At 48.6% G+C, this 21411-nt stretch overlaps 1 protein-coding gene across 1 annotated transcript in view; it reads right to left on the reverse strand.

The window, feature by feature from the left end:
• Positions 1-10220: 10220 nt before the first annotated feature.
• The window catches only part of LOC144151688 (uncharacterized), a 36229-nt gene continuing 25038 nt past the window's right edge, over positions 10221-21411 (reverse strand). Inside the window, exons 3-5 of the mRNA XM_077682799.1 lie at positions 15794-15846; positions 11089-14094; positions 10221-10597 (exon numbers count right to left, since the gene is read on the reverse strand). Coding sequence (XP_077538925.1) covers positions 10349-10597; positions 11089-14094; positions 15794-15846 — 3308 coding nt within the window. The 3' untranslated portion in view covers positions 10221-10348. The remainder of the gene's footprint in view (positions 10598-11088; positions 14095-15793; positions 15847-21411) is intronic.

Consider the following 21411-nt stretch of genomic DNA (forward strand, 5'->3'; position numbering starts at 1 on the left):
GAGTGAAAAGACTATTGAAATCGCCTGCAGGCGGCGTCTGTTACTGGAGCGCCGTTCAGCAATAACCCTCCCTGCTTCAAAGCATTCGATTCACTGCATGGGGATGGGGTGATATCAGCTACCTCGATCAGCCCCAGGCTCGCCCCTCTCCGCCTTATTCATTGCAATGAACCCTCGTCACCGGCTTCGCTCATATGTCACGCCATTACTTGCTCTGCACCACGTGCTTGCATTAATCGTATTGCTGTTCTTTACGAGATTATATTTTATTTTTACCGATACTAGCACCACTCGGATCAATGCCTGCGCAGCGTGGAATTTCCCTGGTCTCCTCTGATATGTTTCTCCAATACTCCGCATCATCTTAATACCGCTCCACTTGAACGCTGGCTGCACGCTATTGATTTAATTATGTTTGGTTCGAACGTCAACATACCACCTCAGCGATTCTTTTGAAGCCTTTGAGACACTCAAGTAATCCTCATCAGCACACACTCTTCACCAAATCCTGAAGCAAAGGTTGTCCCTTCTCTACGATGCATTCATACTCCATCGGTTGAACGCCTGGACAAGTATTAACTCTATGCCTGGACACTGAGTCTTCGTCGCGGGAAATCAGGCAGCCCATTGGGCTGCGACGGAGAAGTGTGTCAGCATTACAGCTATGCGCATCGCGACACATGCATTGTTACCAGAAGAAAAACGGGGTTAAGCACAAGCGAACCCGCTAAATAAGCGCTTACGGAAACATGGAAAACGAAAGCAGTCCCCGAAGAAAGTCAAATGGAAACTAAAGCGAAAGGAAAATGGAAAATCAAATGGTTCCACGCCCTGCAACGTAGATGCGGCACAACCAAATGAGGTTTTCCAAGGATTGCCTTCGTGTTGGATGTTTCCGTCAGCGCCTATGTTGTGTGTTTTCTTGCTTAGTCCTCTCATCTGCGCCATTTTCCTTGGATTTGCAATGTATACCAACTTCAGTAAACCCCTACGAAACTCTCATGTTAACCTATCAACTTCCCATAAACACATTCTACTACTTCTTCTTATGTTGTTGTTGTTGCTGTTGTTGTTGTTGTTGTTGTTGTTCTTCTTCTTCTTCTTATCATTATTATTATTATTATTATTATTATTATTATTATTATTATTATTATTATTATTATTATTATTATTATTATTATTATTATTATTATTATTATTATTATTATTATTGAGGAGATTAGGGAACTAGGGGTGCTTTTCGACAGTACCCTCTCTTTTTCTCCTCATATTAGGCTCATCACCCGGCGAGCACTCCGAAGCCTTGGAAATGTGTGTCGGATTACAAAGGAATTCTCTTCTCCAGATCCATTTCTAATGCTATACAATGCAATATGTATACCACAGTTAGAATATGCTTCTGTTGCCTGGAACGGCATCTCCAAATCTAGTAGTGAATTAATAGAACGTGGGCAGAAGAAGTTTTTATCCATATTTAAGCACCGTCATCACAATCACAGTTTTCATCCTGATTCTGACTTATCCATAGTCCCTTCCATCCCTTCCTTGAACTGCAGACGTATGCGTGCAGACCTTACATTTCTTCACAAAATTGTTCATGGTGACCTTTCTTGCGCAGACCTGCTTAACTGTTTAGAGTTTAGTGTACCACAAAGGCCCACCAGGTCGCATCGCCCGTTCTTGACCGCTGCGCGCAACTCCAATCATTCTCCTGTGCGCAGAATACAGAATTGTTACAACCGCTTCTTTGAACGCCTTGACATCTTTCAGAAATCCTTTACAGTTTACCGTACAACGCTGTTGAATACAGTATGTTAAACACCTATGATATGTCTGTCGTTCTTTTTTTTCTGGAATTTGATTTCTCTGCGGTTGTGTCTATCCAACTGATAGTTGCCTATGTTTGAAACTGTTTACTGTCATTTGTTCGTTTTTTAATTTGTCTCTACACTCTTGCCGTTGTTTTTGTTGTATTACTGTCAAACTTTGTTGCTCTGCCTGTCGTGCGGCTTTTACGACGGGCAGAGCAACATAGGCATCTTCTTTTTTTATTTTTTTACCTGTACCCAGGCTCCGCCTGTGCTTTATTTCTGTCATTTTCACTACTTCAATTTGTGTGTGTCTTGTCGCTTGTTTGTTTCTTGCTATATGTTTCTTGTATTTTGTTTTCATGTAACTACCCGTGCGCCAGCACTCAGGCCTATAGGCCTATGGCTGTTCCTGGGCACGTAAATAAACATGATTGATTGATTGATTGATTGATTGATTGATTATTATTAATACTCCTATAAAATAGCAAGCACTGCACTTCCGAGAGTGACCGAAATTTGGGACTTGGGAGTACTATTTGATTCTTCTCTGACTTTCTCTTCCCACGTTACACAAATTACCGGACGCTCTCTTCGATGTCTGGGTGCTGTTTGCAGGTATTCTAGAGAGTTAAAAGTCCTCTTCCTTTCTTAAAGTTGTATTCGGCTCTCTGCTTACCTCTTCTCGAATACGGTTCTGTTGTTTGGAATGGAACTTGCAAGTCCAATAGTGACCGCATCGAAAGGGTTCAAAATAAGTTCCTTTCTATCTTTAGGCACCGTTTCCGTCATATACAAGAAGACGCAAACGGCAGCATGTCTTGTCTCAAAAGTATTCCTTCCCTTTGGTGTCGACGAATGAGAGCTGACATTATCTTTCTTTATAAACTTCTTCATGGTTAAATTTTGTGTGATGACTTGGTTGCACTTATCAATGTCAACTTGCCGAACAAACTTTTCCGAAGATTTCGAACTTTCAGAACAGATGCTTTAAGTAGACGACGCTCGTCCATCTGCAGAATACAATGTGCATATAATGAATATTCCGATCGTCTTGATATATTCCAGAGCTCTTTGTCTTTGTTCTCTAATGAATTGAAAACTGTTGTAGCTTAAGTGCCTTTATGTCATTTATGTGCCGTATTTCTGTTCCGTATTTATTTTATGCAAATCATCATCTTGCTTGTTTGTTTTTCACTTTTCCTGATTTTGTGTTGTTTGAATTTCTGTCGGTTTAAGTGTCAGTGCTTGTAACGCTGAACTTCGCTGGCCGGGTGTCATGGCTTCTAACACTAGGCTTCCTTTTTTTTTTTTTGCTGTTTTGCTTTCTGGGATCTCTGTAACTATTTTTACCTTATTGTTTCTTTCATATATATGGTCTTCTGTGTTGTGTTGTCTTGATTTTAGTTTGTTTTTATGAATGCTTGTATATGGTGTACCAGTACCAAGACCCTAGGGTTGTTCCTGGGAACCAAAAATAAAGGTTGATTGATTGATTGATTGATTGATTGATTGATTGATTGATTGATTGATTGATTGATTGATTGATTGATTGATTGATTGATTGATTGATTGATTGATTGATTATTGTGGGGCCCGGTCCCCTTCATGGGGCATGGGCGGTCCCCTTAAAGGCCAACTGCACTCAAAAAGTTATTTGTTCAAATTTGACCGAGATAAGTAGTCTAAGTTCTTACAATCACCATGTCGAAATCCTGAGCTTCGTAAGCACAGAGAGCACGAGGTACCGTTGTCCAAAGTACCTCCGCGCAGACGACATTAACACCTAGCGGAGAGTCGCCGAAACAAGTTCCGAGCAGCCTGTGACGGAGGTCGGGGAACGTGAACCGTGCAGCTCGCGCTTTTCCGGTGACTTGCACGGTGCTCCTCCGGGCGCAGGAACTCGTTCGCCCGAAGTTTCTCTGCTACACCACAGCGCTGTACCGCCTTCGCCATCACGTGTTTACAACTAACCGCATAGGTCGTAATATCCGCCTTTTTTTCAGTGAAGTAAAAGAAATTAGAAGCCTGCGAACTATTCGCACGATTCCGAACGTTCTTAAGCTAGCAGAAATCTTTTTACTTGAAAATAATATTTCTACTAAAAAAGAATAGCGCGACACGCACACTTGCCTTACATTTGTCTTTCCTATTGCATCTAGCACATAAAAAAAGGATATGTTATGAATTCTTGACCACTTGCACTTCCGCGTCCAATATTTGCCATATTTGGGCTGGCCCAACGCCACCTCGATCCCTTAAACCTTTTTAAAAAAATTGACGACGTAACTCGAGTTATATTACACGCGTGTAGAAACATTTGTGTGAGTTTTCCTCACGTGAACCAAAATCAGCCTTGCTCGTGGTAAGAAATACATCCGCAAAAAGATCGGCCGTCGTCTTCGCGAAGTGAGAAAGCTAAAAAAACTGCTCCTCTCATAAACAATCAACTTGATTTTTTTTTTCAATTCCAAATGAAGTATTTACTTTTGTAGAGCGCGAGATTTAGTTTACTTGAAACTAAAATGTTTTTTTAACAGCATATGTCTGTGGTGAAAGTAGAAAACAGCGTTAGATAGGTACCTTTTTTTCGTGTTTTAGTGCAACATTTAGCTGTGGAAGCTCACTTATAGTTTTAGATCACTTTTATAATTCAATTCTCGATGTGCAGCGAGGCGAAAAATACTAGGCTGATATTCACGAAGCTGTTTGCGCGTAATGTATAGTAAAAATAGTGATTGATCTCCGCCCGCGTGCGGTTTATTCCCTTCAAAGAGAGCGATGTGACAGCCGAGGCGTCGGCTAACCAATCGGCTAACTCGCAACGCCAAGGATAGCTACAACGGCAGTTATTCCGTTTTAAAAAAAGAACTGGCGTATGGTCTACTTCATTTCGATTGATAGCCACGCGATGTCGGAATTACGCCTAAGTCCATTATCCCGAGCAAACGTTAGGGAGAGGTCTTCTGTGGAAATAACAGTGCGAAACGCGACGCTACCACGCGTATTTGAAGGTGGCTCTGAGCGGCCGCCTATTCTAGCGCGGCCTCTTCCGTTCCATCACGTACGTCACGTCCGGACGCCGGTAATAGCCGCTTTTTCGATTCAGTTTCGGTTCCGAAAACGCCGATGTCGTGAGCCGTTTGCGTCCCTAGTCTGAAACATAGTATTTTGCATTTCCCACTCCTTTTATGTGTACTATTAGGTGACATTATTTTTACGTTGTCGAAAAATTGAGCGCAGTTGGCCTTTAACGCATTTGCCCACAGTAACACAGGCCACAGTAACACGTTTTAAAGCAAAGCTTTCTAGCTCATACCAGCCAACGGCTCTTTCGTGGCGTGCGGGACAACAAACTCCCGACGCGTCGGAGGCGGCGGTGGAGGGAGGGAGGGAAGTGGGGAGGCGGAGGGTTTCACTCTTGGAGCACATTAGAGATGGCGCGGAATTCCCCGCGTGGAAGTGCCTGCTCGCCAGTGGGCAAACTCGTGAATGGTGACCGGGCAGGTTAAAGGACCCCGCTTGGCGGCCCCCTGAAAGGATCCTGGAAGCTATCGCATCCGCTAGTACGATCGTCCCTCCGGAAGCACACTGACGCAGCCAACCATCCCGGGTTTCGGCACCAGCATATGTGGAGGATCCAAGAGGGAAGGCCGACCCAGACATGAGCACCGTTCTCGTAAGGCATATCCGCGCCCGCAACAGAGCAAGGAGCTCAGTGATTCTGGCGACAGCAAGCACAGCGGGCTTCCTTGGCAGCACAAGATATCGTCGCCTGGTGACACGACCCTCAGCATGCACTTAGATGGCGTTCCTAGAGGTCAGGAAACCACGCATTCGGAGTCGCGACGGGAGGAAGTGAACCGACGCCCACGAACCCGAAGGAAGATGTGTAGCCACGCCTTGCGTCACGTCGTGGATAACCGCAACGGCATCCCAGCTAGACGCCGGATATTTCACCGCGTTTACAGATGCCTGCCCAAATCGAGTAATTCAAAAGTTTTGAAGCTCCGGCCCGCATCTCGCTTCCATAATCTGGCGCCTCCCCCGACCGTGTCCATTACGGCACAGCGCGGAATCACCGTCAGTTCAACTAGACAGCTTGAAAACCGGAGGTGGCAGCCATACCAACATCACGAATTATGCTAGACTTCTTCTGTTTGCCCCCGCTACAGTCATTTGCCCACCGACCAAGCAGTGCACCTTCTGGAACGTGCTCGTTATCAAGAATCACATAAAGATACCAAAACTTATCGGATTCAATTACGACCCCGGCGGCTACCCCAAGACCTGTGGTGCGAAGCGCGCGATCCTGATGCACAGAGAACTACAGCAACTGGGGGATGCAGCAACAGATGAGAATAATCGCTTCAAGCACGGCCCGCACCAACAGTCCGACATAATTTATTTTCGCCTGATCACTGGGACAATATTCAGGCGCCCCATATACGAAGGGTCAGTTTGAAGGCCAGTCCTTGGCCTACGTAGAGTAGCGGGCCAGAGACTAAATAATCAGGCCGACCTCTCTGTGTTTTCCTTCCATTCAATAAATTACACACTCTCTCTCATTTAAATTTTGAGTGAGAATATCCAGGGTAGTGTTGAATCGGCGACTGAGCAGGATGTAACACCAAAAGCGTGCCACAGTTAGTATGTCAACGTTAGGATGTCGCAGTTAGGATGTTTAAGCGTGCACTATATCCGAAAGGGGAACCATTTAAAGAATCCACAGTCTCATTGAGCACAATACCAACCTGTCTAGCCTCTCACAAAACGCGCACAGATATTATGTAATTTAAAAAAAAAAACGTAGAGAGGTTCGTACTTTTTAGATTCATCAAACGAAGTGCAAGGGACAGGAGGTAAGGTCAACTATCAACTGGGAAAGCAATGAACGGTGCAAAAAGTAAGGAAAAACAACTACAGAAAGCACAATAGAAAGATAAAGTGGGAAGTTTATTCGGATAACAAACTAAAAAAACACCGGCATGGGGCAGTAGTCTACACAACCCACCAGTTGTTTTGTGATTTTTTCCCCCGTGAAATTGCAAAATGGTTGATCGTTACGGTGAGAGAACACAAACCAAAATCATATGGTTGATGCGTATAGCTCGCGAGACAAAAAAAAAACTGTGCTTGATTCCTCTGTCATAGGAATCGGTAAAACACGAAAGTGAACTGTGCAGCGAAATTAGCAGCTGAGCATGATTTACGGGTCGGAGGCTGTCTTGTGAGTGTGCTTGGCGAGCGACGTCCTGCCGGCGGGTCGCTTCGGCAAAGGTGTACTGGCGTCGTTTCCGTGACGAATATGACGTCAGTGACATCTTGGTGTATCCCGGCATAAAATACTTTCGTGTTAAAATATAAAACCCGGGAACGAACAAACCTAAATATAAAGTACTCTTTAGTACTAAAGGCTGCTTCCCCGCCAGAAGACCCTGTATGCTGGGGTGCACCCTTTACAGGCCGCTTGCTCCATTGTACTGGCCTCATTTCCGTGACGGATATGAAGTCCCTGAAAGATCCCGCAATAAAACTTCCGTGTTAAAATAGTCATCGGTGGTCATTATTTGATGATGATCAAAGTTAGTTGCCTTGTCCGTTCCGCACCCACCCCCCCCCCCCCCCCGAGAGGAGGGAGGGGGAAACGGCCTCCTCGCCATCTTTCCCTGCGCACTCCAGTGTGCCCGAAAATAGATCTCCGACCCCGACCGAATCCCTGCGCTCAGTCGCTATTAGCTGCTTTACCAGTGGCTTTGGTCTCCAGTATATTATATATAGTCCGCACAAGGTTCTCGAGATTTCATTTCACTATGAATTATTAATCGCTTTATTTGCATAGCATCGAGAGAAGGAGGGGAGAGGGAGGGCGAATTCTGCAAGTCGTGGCGAGGCCCATTGAGTGCAAGGGGCACCACTCTGTCGTTGCAGAGTTTGGTTCCGGCCGTCGTGGGGTGCGGACGTGTTTTGCGTTCGCTCCCGCGCGGCCGGGGCGGTTTGCGATTTTGTCGGCCACACGTCGCGGGCCATGGGTGTTTGTTTCGGGCGGCGGGCGCTCTGCTGCGTGGGGCCGTCGAGCGCAAGCTCCCGCGCGCCAGTTCCCGCTCGTTTGCTTGGACTTTCACCCAGCAAGCTCTCCTGACTTCGGACTGCCGTGGACAGCTCATCACATCACAGCCTCGCCTCTACGCTCCGCCATTCCTGTCGAATTGCCCATACCGGACACGTGTTTCCAAATGCTTCGCTGCACAGCAGCCACGTGACATTGTGATGTCACTGTGCGCCCTGTTCTTTTGAGCGCTTGCTAAAACGACCCCACCGTTCGGGCTCTGTGGCCTCGATGTAGAATATTGAGTACTGGCGCTGCCGGCTTGGGTTCAAACCCCAGCAGGTCTATTTCCTAGGTATTTTTTTCGTTGCCCAATTTCTTTTCTAAATTTAATTTTTTTTTTCTAAACTGAGATCTACGTGTTTTTTTCTAATAATGGGGATTTGGCATGTTTTAAGTCGCTTTAGGATTAGGCCCAGCCAATGACCACGGTAAATTACCCTTCTTCATCACGCGAACGGACATGTCACGTGGGTGCGCTGTGCAGCGAAGCGATTAGAAATACGCCTACCAGACGCAGCATGACGCCAGGGTACTGTGTTAACTTTTTCTCTATCCTCTCCCAAAGACCCTTTTCCCTTAATACCCACTGGCGAGCACTGGGAGGAGGCGCTGGGCAGCTCAGACCTGCAGGTTCAGAAGAATCTAACGGAACGAGCGGCCGAGGTCACCGGCAAGATACAGCTGTCGGTCACCACACCTCAGTAACCCAGAATGTATAAAATAAAGTTTTCTCTCTCTCTCTCTCTATTCTCTTTTTACCTCTCTTTACTTTTATCTACTCTATCCTATTCTCCCTTCCTATTTTCCCATCCCCTGGACTGGAATGAATGCAGGTGAGCACCCAGATGGGCTCAATAATATCCCCAGTCCACTTCTTTTCCTTTTCGAAACCGAATCACTCACCGCCTGTCGTTGCAGAATAAACAGACACAAAACAACGTCATCAACCAACAAACAAAACGACACATCTTTATTAAAATCTCTGGTTTTCTCTTTTTTTTTCCGTTTGCCTTTCCAGTGGCGCGCCAGGCTGAATTCTCGCATTCTTCGCTTGTCTTTTTCGATTCCTCCGCCATGCGCTGCAGCTTGGTCCTCCTTGCAATGATTGGAATGAGACGCTGAGATGAAAAATGAAATGAGTACTACTCTCTAATTAAGTGCCTTTTTATGGCTTAAGCTCATGCTGCCCGCAATGCAGCCAGTCATTGGTAGCGTTCGGCTGGCAAATAGCGAACTGCTCTTCGTTGCACTCTTTAGTATTTCTACACTACACGCTGGATTCGCTACTGATGCAGGGCTTTGACTCCACGCTATCGGGGTGTTAAATACGGCGGACCTTGTTATGATGAACTAGCTAAATTATGCTGCTCATATCTTTATATCCGCAAAGTTCAAATATTCCGTACATTTTTTTTTTGCGAACGACTTGTTCTAGCGCACATTACAAGTATTTTGCACTACTATTGCACTAATAAATATATATATTTTTTGAGGATCGTGTACTTGATGTGGCAAACGGCTTAAGTAGAGAATAAACGCAACCATCTTTATTTTTCAATCCTTCGTAGGTTTTCTTGGCGACACTAGTCTGCCTCAAAACGTCACAGTTAATCGGAAGCGTCTTCAAGATACAGCACCAGCTCAGATTTTCTGTAGAGAGCTTGTTATTGTATTATTCGATTTCGGGAAGTTTTCAGTCTATAAAGTTAAATAAACCTGCTGTCGAAGGCAGTAGAAGCCTCTTGCCCATTTCAGTTGCATGGTGCTTCCTGTACATCGTCACGTTCGGCCTGTAGTCCAGCCAAAACTACATGCAACGCCATGACTTCCATATTCTTTAACGAACTTATTTGAACGAAGAGTTCGTTCTTGATATCTGTGAAAGCCACAAACAGCGACGAATTAATCGTTCGATGGGCTGTTTGTTCGAAATGTGCTCACAGGCAACTCTGTGAACTGTTGACTCGCTTCAGGTGCCACCTTATCTTCCCGCCATTATTTGTTTCTTCGTCGCCTCAAACATGATTCCTCGAACTGTGCCTTAAAGGCACCCAAAACATACCCAATCACACCCATACCCCTTGGCTGCTTTCCAAATGTCACAATCGACAAGCACCCAAATCAATTTTCCGCTACGAATACATGGGATCCTACAGCCAACATTAGGGCCCGGTCATAAAGCTGCTACTATAGATCTAAGCCACCGGGCGAGATCGTCCAACGCATTTTGCTACAGCTTTGGATCCTCAAACGCGTGACACCTGCTTACGTATATCGGCTATCCGACCGATTTCACCCACGGTCCTTGTACGACGTCTTGGCTAAATGTCACGGTCATTGAAAGTCCCTCGCGCCGCGAAGAGGCCCTTCTCAGCCTACGCATTTTTTAAGCCCCAATGGAAATGAGTTTCATCGTCAATGGCTAAAGCTAGAAAGATCTGGGCCGACCAGAGTCGGGCCGACTGTCGACATTGCGGCGGTCCTCATCCTCGTTGTCCCTGGCCTTTGGCCTGGGCGTGGTGGTGTACATCTCGATGTTGAGGTGGAAGAACTTGGGCGACGAGTCGCAGTCCACGTTGTACCACCAGTCGCAAGTGAAGAGCTCCTGCTTGAAGATGGTCCCGTTGGGGCAGAGGAAACTCTTCTGGCGGTTGTTGTTATCGCACGAGTGGAAGACCTGCAATGGCCATGGGAGAAGGAGAAAGAAAATTTCGAGGGACCACAAATTACAGCTTCGGGTGGACTTATTTATTTATTGATTGATTGATTGATTGATTGATTGATTGATTGATTGATTGATTGATTGATTGATTGATTGATTGATTGATTTTCAAGTTTTGTATGCTTTCATCAAGCCCTGTCCAATAACAATTAGATGGTTATGTGAATCGAAAAAATTGCGAATACGTCGCATTGCCTGGTAAAAAAATAACGAGCTCATCAAAAGAACCTCTTTTTGGGACACCAATTTTACATACGTAAAGTTAACCCACAAACGGAACGTTCAGTCACAAGGCTAGTATAGCAGCTTCGTGCTACATGAACGACGTAACAGAGCCTGCTGTATAGTCAAACGCCGAAGTGTGACTTCACTCGCATGCAGCAGCTTTGGCGTAAGAGGAAGCGTCTAGTAGGAAGTACTTATGAATCAAAGGAAAGGCAGCTCACCTGACAACCAGCTTCAACATCGGCGAACATTCCAGAGGAGCTCTGTTCGTTGCACTTGAAGTTCGTGAAGGGGACTTCGCTGTAGGTCGGGTAATCCGAACCCGCGAGCCCCGGAAGCTTGGACCGGTACGGGTCCGGCCTCCGTGTCGGGGTCACTCCGAAGTTTCCGGGAATGAAGACGACCCTGTTGATCTTCCTTTTGGTACCCCCGTCGTTGCCGGAGGTCGACTTGAAGCCTTGCGCTGCTGGGGTCCTACCGTCGTTGCCGTCAACGGGAGACGTTGTCGTTGCCGAAAACGCTCGCTGCCTAAGCGCGATCTGGAAGTCGTTACGGAATGGTTCTAGGCCGCCTTGAGAAGGGCTCGCGTTGTCGTTGCTCTGTGGGGGATTCCTTACTGCCGGTGGGGCGGAAGGTGTTTGAGGCCGCGCAGGGGGAGCGTTTTGGAACGTGTTCTGTTGCCTTCCGCGCGGGAGCTCTTGTAGGCGCTGGTTCGTCTGGCCTCTGTCACGCGCCGACTGGTCCGAACTGGAGAAGCTGTTCTGCGGCCTTTGCTGATTTGCTGAGAACGTGTTCCTGTCCCGCTGGTTTCCTTGGAAAGGATCCGACGACCTCTGGTTTACTGCAAATCCGTTTTGAGGTCGCGGTGGCGGTGGCGGGGCTGGTGAGCTTGGCCGGTTGCCCGAAAAAGATGACTGCGGTCTGTCGTTCGTCTGGAAGTTGTCTTGGCTCCGTCCGAAGGATTGGAACCTACTGTCTTGAACTCTCGAATCACTTTGACCGTTGTTCTGCCCCCGAGGACTGTTGCTGAAGCTGTCCTGCTGCCTCGAATTGGACGAAAAGCTGTTCAGCGGCCTGGGCGTTGGGAAATTGCTCCTTGGTGCTTGGCTTGTTTGAAAGTTTAGACTTGGCCGGTCGTTCGAGGGCGAAAACGAATTCTGGCTTCTTGGACTGGTGGAAAAGTCTTCACGCGATCTGGGATTGGAAGTGAATCCGTTCTGAGATCTCGAGTTCGAGGAGAAATCCTGTGACCTTGGACTGGCAGTAAACCCATTCTGGGACCTTGGGTTAGATGAAAAGTCTTCCTGTGACCTTGAATTTGAATTGAATCCACTCTGGGACTTGGGGTTCGATGAGAAACCTTGTGACCTAGGGCTGGTAGTGAATCCGGCTTGGGACCTAGGACTCGAGGAAAAGTCTTCTTGTGACCTTGGACTGGAGGTAAACCCACTCTGAGATCTCTGGTTTGAGGGGAAAGAATTTGCCGGTGGGTCAACCGGGAAAACGTTCTGACGGAAGCCCTGGTTACTGCGAGCAGCGGGGGCTGAGAATTCACGCGAGCTGCTGGCATCATTGCCAAAGTTGTTACTCGGTTTCGCTCCCTGTGCTTGTGGTCCCTGGAAGAACGACGTCGAAGAGGGCCTCTGCGGCGGTGGTCGAAGTGGTGCTGTGTTAAAGGTGTTGCTAGTGCGGAAATTTTGTCCCTGTCCGTCCTGCCGCCTGCCAGTTCCATCAGACAACTCCGCGGACTTCTGCGACTGCTTTAGATCTGAACTAGGGAAGTAGGTGACAAAGGAATTTGTCACGGGATTTTGAAGTGGCCTGGGTGCCGGGCTTGCCCTGGCTGGCTTCGATTCCCTGAAGTTAAAGCGTAACGTCTGTCCTGCCGAAGTCGGCGCGCTCGTAGAGTCGGTGTTCGTCGACCCGGGCGCTTGCCTTAGGTTGGAAAACGTCGGGAATGGCCTTTGAGCGCTGACAGCTTGTCGTGGCTGGGAAGGAGTCACCGCCGACGCCGGACGCGACGCCGGGGGCGTCGGGAACTGGCGGAACTGCTGGCTCGTAGCAGGCGGGGTACTCCTTTGCTCTGCGCTGTTGAAGTCGGACCTACCGTCGGTGTCTTGCTGCGAAGACGTATCTCGCGCGTGGGACGTCTCGAACTGGAAGTCGCCCCTGTTGGCGACGCCACTGTTGTTGCCGAAAATTGCTGGGTCCGGTTGGAACGTGAAATGGTAGCGGGTGGTGCCCAGTGGAGAGGACGCCGTCGGCGGAGCCGTTGTGGGAGACGGCGGTGGTGGTGGCGGAGGTGGCGGAGGCAGCGAAGGAAGTGGTGGCAGCGCTGGTCTCCTGTTGTCCTGGTTTGAGCCGAACGTCTGGCGCTGCTGGTTGAAGCGGTTGTTGCCACCTCGGAACTGCACCGGGTCGTCCTCCCTGGACCCCTCCCGACTGTCGTCCACATTGGCGGCCTTCGCGAACAAGTTTGCGCTCCTGGCTTCATTGCCCGTGGAAGTGCCGGGGCCGAAACTGAAGTACCTCGAGTTGAGGTTGCGGTCTGCGAGCTCTTGCTGCCTCTCTGTGCTTATGGCGAACGAAGACGTTGGCCTCCGGGGGTTCGCTTCCTGCAGTGCAGCTCGTCGGTTTGCACCCACGACCGCCGACGGGGTGTCGTCGGCTCTACCCGCAGTCTGGTCCGGCTGGAAGTCGTTGTTACCCCCACTCGCAGCGTTGTCGTCCTCGTTCCTACTAGCTGTGGATGGCTCGTGGACGGTCCTCGTGTGGAACTCGATCTTGGGGCCCCTGAACGGAGGCAGAGGTGGCGGTGGGTGCTTGTTGACGTCCAGCTCTCCAGCCAGGTCGACCCTTTCGTCGTCGGCGCTCGCCTCGTTGCTCGTGGTCTCAGCGGCCAGCAGAGAGACGCTGCTCAGCTTGTTTGGCTTCGCTTTGGCCACGGCACCGACGCCCGCCGTCTGTCCACTTTCCTTGGTCGAAAGTGTCGGAAGGTCTCTGGTTCTGGTGGTCTCCGCCGCTGACGACTTGGCCACGGAAGGCACGATGTACTCTGTCCTGCTTGCGTCGGCTGTGCCGTACATGCTGGAAAACCACGGTCGGTTCCCCATATACACGATGACGCGCCTGCCGGGCCTCGGCGGCGCCAGAGGAGACGGCGCCGCGTCCGCGGCGGCTGGCTGACTAGCCGCAGCGCGGGTCTCGGGGGGCGCGCCAGTTTTGGGCTGCGAGACGAAGATTGCCGAGACGATTACAGACGCGCATTTCACGGGGCACAAATGTAACTCTGTCTATTTCGCAGGAGCTCTAACGCAAAGAAAAAGTCAATATACATCGACACCTAGCTTTGGAGCTTTATATGGCTTTCGCATGACTTCTAGCGAACTTCAGCACTGGACGAAGAAGGAAAAGATGAAGGCAAACACGGTGTTTTCGTCCAGTGTTAAAGGAGCCATGAATACAAAATACAAGTTGGGTTTATTAGAAAGACTGCTTAGTCCCGATAACAATGGTACCAATATCATTGCAATCTTCGAACAAATAACGGAGATATGAAAGAAAACGTGTGAAGCCGTGGCGATCCCCTAGTCAATTTCCCGCAACTTTCCTATGACGTCACGGAACCTTGTTTGTGCGATTGGCGGCCGCCTAACTGACCAGTCACGACGACACATGCCTGGACGTCTGTAATGGGGCCTCTAGTTCCATTTGACCGCATCACTTGAATGCTAACGCGCAGTTGGCCCGTATGGCGTCATTCTTGCTATAACACTTCACTGTGGCCCAAAATTTGCAATTTTTAAATACTATTTGCTTTTTTTCGGTAAAAAAAACATCTTTTGTGGCTCTAATGGAGCTGAGTGAGATACTGAATCCTAGTTCTTTCAAATTAAACGAAGTTGTATTTTCTCTTCATCGCTCCTTTAAAGTTTGCTAGAAGTATGAGTTCATTAATCAGTAACCAATTCGACCAAATCTCTGCTTTAACAAATTTCGCTTTGACGTCATCACTGCCCCTTCTTGTGCACTGCCCTCAGCTTTCTCAGCTCTGTCTTAGATAAGAGCGACATCCTTCCATCGCGCACGCAAACACCAACATGGCAGCTACAGTGACGTCCGTGAAAGGTATTTATAGGGGGTGGGAGTAACCCTTTGATGAATTATAACATCACGGATATGTAAAGACCGCTACCACCATCAATACAAAACTGTGGGCATCGTAATTTGCGACGTCACAAATTTCGACGACACTTCAGCTGGGATTATTTAAAAGGATATTTTAAATAACATGAACATGGTGACGTTAGCGGGCTTCTTGACGTTCCCGTTGCAAGTCAACTGAAATTTCGGACAAGCTTGTTGCCAATGGCGTTCGTAGTGCACATGGGCATTTCAGATTAATATTTTGCTAAACACGGGTACAAAATAAAAACGGCAATAGCTCATACAGAGTATCCTTCCGTCGCAGCGATGGACCCGTTGAGAATCGGGTTGAAACGGAGCAGACGACGCACGCCAGTGTTTTTTTTTTTCTTCGGCGTGCGGGCGCAGTGGTACAAGCCGCGTCATGTCCGTGGCACTTCGGCCATGTCCGTGGCCGTTTCCAGTGTTGCCAAGCGAAGAAACTGACAGCTAAACTTTTCAATGAATACCACCTATAGCGTGACGTCGTCTGCTCTTTCTCGCGTAGTTTTTTTGTCGTCGCTGCAGTAGTTTGTCAGCCGACTAAGTCCGGGAAATCACAAAAACGACACGCGTCGCGTCCAAAATGCTCGCAGTGAGGCACTTGTTGCGCCGCGCGGAGGAGCAGCCGGCTACGGTGATGAGGCGCAGGGGAAACTTAGTTGTCGTTCTCAAGTTGTACCCTAGTATAGCTGCCATTAAATATGGCGACACGTGAAGAAGGGTAATCGGGCGACGTACCTCTCCTTGGGCACTGGGACACTTGGCTACAACCAAGAACAGCAGCGCGAGTCCTGAAACATGAAGTATGAAATCAGTACAAAACCAGGCAGAATGAATGGCGTAACCACCATGACCAAAAATTGGGGTGGGCTTTTTTTTTTGTTGAGGGAATCGGAAGGAACATGGAACATGATGACAGGTGATCGGTGTATTTATACGCACGCAAACACACACACACACAAATCTCAATACGCTGCTTGCATTAATTAGGAGAGGGTGACATGAATTTGTTGACATTTATTTATTTGTTTATTAAATTATTTATTTTCACATACCGTAGACCCTACCCAGGTCCTTCAGGGGTGGATACATAAAAAAATTCTATGACCACCTCATGGTGGAGAGAATGAGAAAACATAGGTGTCCAATAAGGGAACGTGTTGTCAGTATCCAGATTACGAGTGCGGACTTCCTTCTCATTGTAGGATATCACATTGTTGATCTCCTAAAGTTTGAAGAAGTTCACTTCCTCGCAATGTTAATGCGTGCTGCGGTGAAGCCTCGCGACAGTGTACACGCCACGTTAGGCAACCTAGCAGGACTGTGCGTAGGTGCGGCAGATGCGGCGAGAACTGAGATGACACTGAGTTTTATTGGTTTAGCTGTAGGACTTGTTTTGCCTTATGGCTCTGTGCAGGCTTTTGATGCTACGTGTACTGGCTTCCATTCGCTCGGGGCCCCTATGCAAAGGGCCTACAGAGAGGCGCCTTCTTTGTTTACTTGTTCCATTGTTTAGTTTTATTGCTGCCCATATAGCTGCGTGTACGATCCCCGTTCCACGATCGTTACAGCTGCTATCCTGGAACAACGACCGCCACATCGGGCCGAGTAACGGCGGGAGGCAGCAAACCGGGTCAAATGTGGGGCATCATCAGCTGCGCACCGTTCAGCCCGTCGCGAGGCACGAACTACCAGGCTCCACAACGACCTTTTCGTAGTCTCTCTGACGCGAACGGAGCACGGGGACTGAATACAGATGCAGCGCAATCAAACTGGCGGTAGCCCTTGTGAGTTATTCGCACTTAATTTCCAGGCTGCTTCCTCTTCGCGTGACCGAATAATGCTGACATGGGTTCTCAGCTGTCCATAAAAGTTGCAAGAGAGCGCGCCTTTATATCCACGCGTTCCAGCTCGTAAGCATTCCTTGCCGTGTACCTACCTCACCGGAAAAACCTGGCTTTTTTGTCGTGAGACTTAATGTCGGCAAAATAAATTTCGTAATTGGCCATGTTCAAGCTTGTAATCGTTATAGTAATAGTGCAAATTAAGTTATTGGGGACTTTATAATGAATAATAATGGATGGAAAAATACAAAAAATTAGAACCGCGTGACATGTTGAGCTAGCAATGCATTTGTGCATCGTAGTAAAGCCGACTTTAAAAAAGATTGTGTATGGCGTATCGTAGCATTCCATGGGGTGCATATAGTTTGATATAAAGCAACTTGCAATGTCCCTAATAAGATGTCTTTCCAACAAAGTAATCTGCTATAGTTGTGAAGCCGAATTTAAGGTGGTTCAGTATATCGAAAAGTGGCTGAAAGGAATGCCTACACAATAGAAGACAATTCTCCGAGTTCCTGTACAATTTCTTTTCAGCGTCAACATGTTATAGAAATATATCATCCTCATAAAAAAACACTCCACAATCCACAGATATCCACACAGCGCAACTGACCTGTAGCGATGACAGCGGTCATCCGAAGTTGCAGTATTTAATGGCTGCTCGGGAGCAGTTCACGACAATTTTAACCCCGCTCAAACACCTCACGTGCACTCGCAGTGGTCGACCAATTGCGACAGCCGACATCAAAATAGCTAGTGACTCACGTTTTCTTTTATCTCTCCGGTTCAACACCGATACTGTGTCTCGGTGAAATAACTCGACTAACTATCAAATCACTGGAAAACTTCAGCTGCAAAGTAAGGAAACGAAGGTCGGTCGAGGCTTATAAGGACGGCGAGACTTGTGTCACGCAGCATCAGATTGACAAGAATGGTTAGGTCGGAATCGAAGCGGCACGTGCGGCGTCTGACCGATATTCTCCGGATCAAGCCCACCAGTCACCGTGCTCTCCAAGGGTATCTGGCCATGGCTCAACACTCCAGTGAGGTCCTCTGGACGAAATGGTACATCCCACTTATGAAGCAAAAGTGGCCACCCGAGGACGGACATGAAGCAGATAGCGTACCTCTCCAAGCCATCGACAACGTACAAGTGTCCAAAAGGGCAACCGATGTCCTTGAAAGAGGACGCTAGTTTGTGGCGCAGCCAAAACAACGTCGACAAGGTGGCCTTGCTCCGTATTGTCCCCGGAGGACAAGGAGGCTGGCATCATTAGCGAAGGCGCAGGCAAGCTCTCCAGACACAGAGATGGGGCTCCACGGAACCACGGCTTCGGTGGCACCGTGCGAGAGCTAAAAGAGAAAAACTTGAAGCGTCTCGGACAAGCAGGGAGGTTGTGCGGCACTCGATACGGAGTCCTACTGCGAGAGGGCCGATGAGGCTATCGACAAGAACTTCAAACTCATAAACCCAACAAAGATGAAGGAAGCCAAGCAGGACACTGTAGCGTTACTGGCTAAAGATAACCCGGACAGCTTGCGCAGCAAGAAAGAACTAAGAGGGGATGCGTGCAAGTATTCTTCTCGGCAAATGACCACAAAGCCGGTATTCCATTTCGTGCCATTGCATCAGAATCTGGCACCTGTCAGGCGCAAGGTTCAAACTCTCTGGCCAAGCAGCTCGCACAAATTGAGGTAAGGGACCCGTACATGATCAGAAGCTCGACAGCCGTGTTGTCGTACTTACAGAGAGACGGGACTCGGGCTGTTTCCGGCTTTTCGGTCGACGTACTGCCTCCTTGTCATAGTCCGGACAACGACCGAAGACCAGGGTGCGATACCTTTCCAGAATATGATGGGAGTGTCATGTGGTGCTTTTTTTAGCTTCTCGACAGGTACCTGCAATCGACTGCCGTGTCATACGATGGCCAGAACTACGTGGGAAGAGCAGGTACTATATGCATAGGATCGCACGTCGCCCCCTACCTATCCAACCTACACCTGGCAGAGGTCAGTTACAACTGGCAGAAGCCAGTTGTAACCATTTTCCGGTACGTTGGCAGCTATTTGGTACTGTGCGCGGAAAACCTGGATGATTTGCAGGCGGGCATTCTGAAGTGTTTCGATGACAGCACCCGGTGCCTAACCTTCACGCGCGAGATGCCGGACAATGGCCACCTCAGGTTTTTGGGCCTAAACCTGCGATTCGACGTCGGGCATGTCTGCTGGAGGTTCGAAACATGGAGCAGAAAGGGCTTCCTCCCGCATGACTCGGCCGATTCCAAAATGTGAAACGAGCGATAGCTGTTATGGCCTTGCGCTCTGCCATTGAAAAGTCCTGCCATCATGAAATGACTACGAGCTTCAAGTAGCAGATTTCAAGGTGGCGTGACGCGGGCTACACAGAGCATGTTAGCGGAAATATCCGAAAGCCTACTGTATGGGATGAAAGGAAATAAGCGAGAGATACCTGGCGGGGAACACACAAAATGGAATACCGCAGTGGTTACCTACATGCGTGGCTTCACGCACAAGCATAAAAAGATTGCGGCCCGATAGGGTGTTTTCGTTGCGTGCAGTGCACTCAACAAGGCCTATCAAATGTGCCTACGATTAAATGACCAACGCAAAGGTGAGAAATGTGACAAGACAGGTACGCGGATGTGACACGTACGCGGATTGCGACAGCGAAGTCATTTATAGCATACAATTATCATGTGGAAAAGTTGGACAAACATTGGACAAACCGGCAGGTGCATGAATGACAGGGCCAGGGAACACGCAGCATCCCTCAAGACAACGCCCTCAAGACAACGAACTTCCGGCCACCTTCCATTCCATTGCCGCGATCGTACATGCACCGCACGCATCGACGAAGTCAACATTGTCGAACAGAAACACAATCGCTTCGCACGAGGAATTATTGAAGCACTTGGTATCGGCAAGAAGGGCGATGCGGGCCTTAGCACCGCTTCCGTCACATTAACCCATGAAGAAAAGGACGTGCTCCGGGGTTATACCGTGGACTGATTGCGCCAAATTATCACCAAGTTGTGCAATGTTTTTGTGCGTATATCTGTGCTTTCTTCAGTAAGTTTCTGCATTTCTGCAGTAAGTTTCTGCATTGTGTCTGCATTTCTCTCGACTGTCCTTCGTTTCCGTACGTTGCCGATGAAAGTTTTCCAGTGATCATGAACCAACTCGCCCAATCCCAAACAATGCTAACTATCAAACCTATCCGTTACCTTTTTTTGTAAACCACGTATCTGCAAATTTCTTCGTGGGGAGTGTGCCACATTGGCAGCACACACACCGGCGCGGTGTGCGGAATAGGGACAGCAGCTTCGCTAACCATTGCCTGTGTTTTTTTAGAGAGGGAGACGGCGAAAGAGCAACGCCCTGCGGAACCCCCCTCCAACAGTCTGAACAGATTCATCATTACTACACGCACCTGTTTCTTCTCGCGACCGATGAGCCACGAATAGAGAGGGAACAACAGAGACAGGCGTGATCCCCTTGCGGCCCCGACACCACATTGTTTGGCTTCTACGCTTGTGCGCCAGCAAGGTGTGCATGTATACGTATATATATTCCCCCGAGGCGCCGGTACGCGTTCTTATCGGCACGCCTCCTTTCTAGAACTGTCAGACCTGCTCCGTAATAGGGGCGCCCGCTTTTCTTTGGCACTGGGCTGCTGCAGACAGCTGTCACAGCTTAAGAGAATGCGCCGCTTTTCGCGGTATTGGCACGGCGGCAGTCGAAGCGCCTTCCTGGTTGTTACAGCGTTGCGGCCGGGCGCATCCCTCATGTCTAGCACACGGGCGGGCGCGCCTGGCCCCACACGAGCGGCAGAAGCAAGAAGAACGAAACCGTACCGGCAGCTAACGGCGACCTCGCGCACGCGAGTCCGCCACGAAACTCGCCACACATCCCGCCACGGGGGCACGTCACAGGATTCACTCCGTTTTCCTGCCATTGTTGTCGGCCAGAAAGGGACTGCCTAACTCTCATCACTCCCCTTTTCAAAATCCTTTATGGCTGCTCATGCAGTTTTCCTTTGAGAAAGCAAGAGTGAGAAGGCGCCGGCCACGGAGATGGTTATATTCAATAATGTTAGCCTTGTTACAAATCTCATCGGAATTGGAGTAAATGAATTGAACAATTGAACGACATAGTCTTGCTGAGTGATTCTGGAGAACACCTTCACAATATGCTTGAGGAGCTACAATCAGAAAGCACGGCCGTGAGACTAAAAACAAATACAAATAAATAAAGTAATTAGGAATAAGCATGCGGTAAGCGCCCTCTGCAGTTTAGGAGAGGAAGCGCTAGAAGCAGTGCAAGAATATAACTGCCTCGGACGGATGGTTAGTGCTGACCCCAACCACGAGAGAGAAATCCGGCGCAGAATAGGCATGGGCTGGTGAGCATTCGGCATGCAGCACTCCAAAATAATGAAAAGTAAGCTACCTCTGTCACTCAAGAGAAAAATATACAACTAGTGCACCAGAT

Source organism: Haemaphysalis longicornis, unplaced genomic scaffold (assembly GCF_048455015.1).
Source record: "Haemaphysalis longicornis isolate Haplotype H1 unplaced genomic scaffold, Haemaphysalis longicornis Haplotype H1 scaffold_9, whole genome shotgun sequence".
In the NCBI taxonomy this organism is placed as follows: domain Eukaryota; kingdom Metazoa; phylum Arthropoda; class Arachnida; order Ixodida; family Ixodidae; genus Haemaphysalis; species Haemaphysalis longicornis.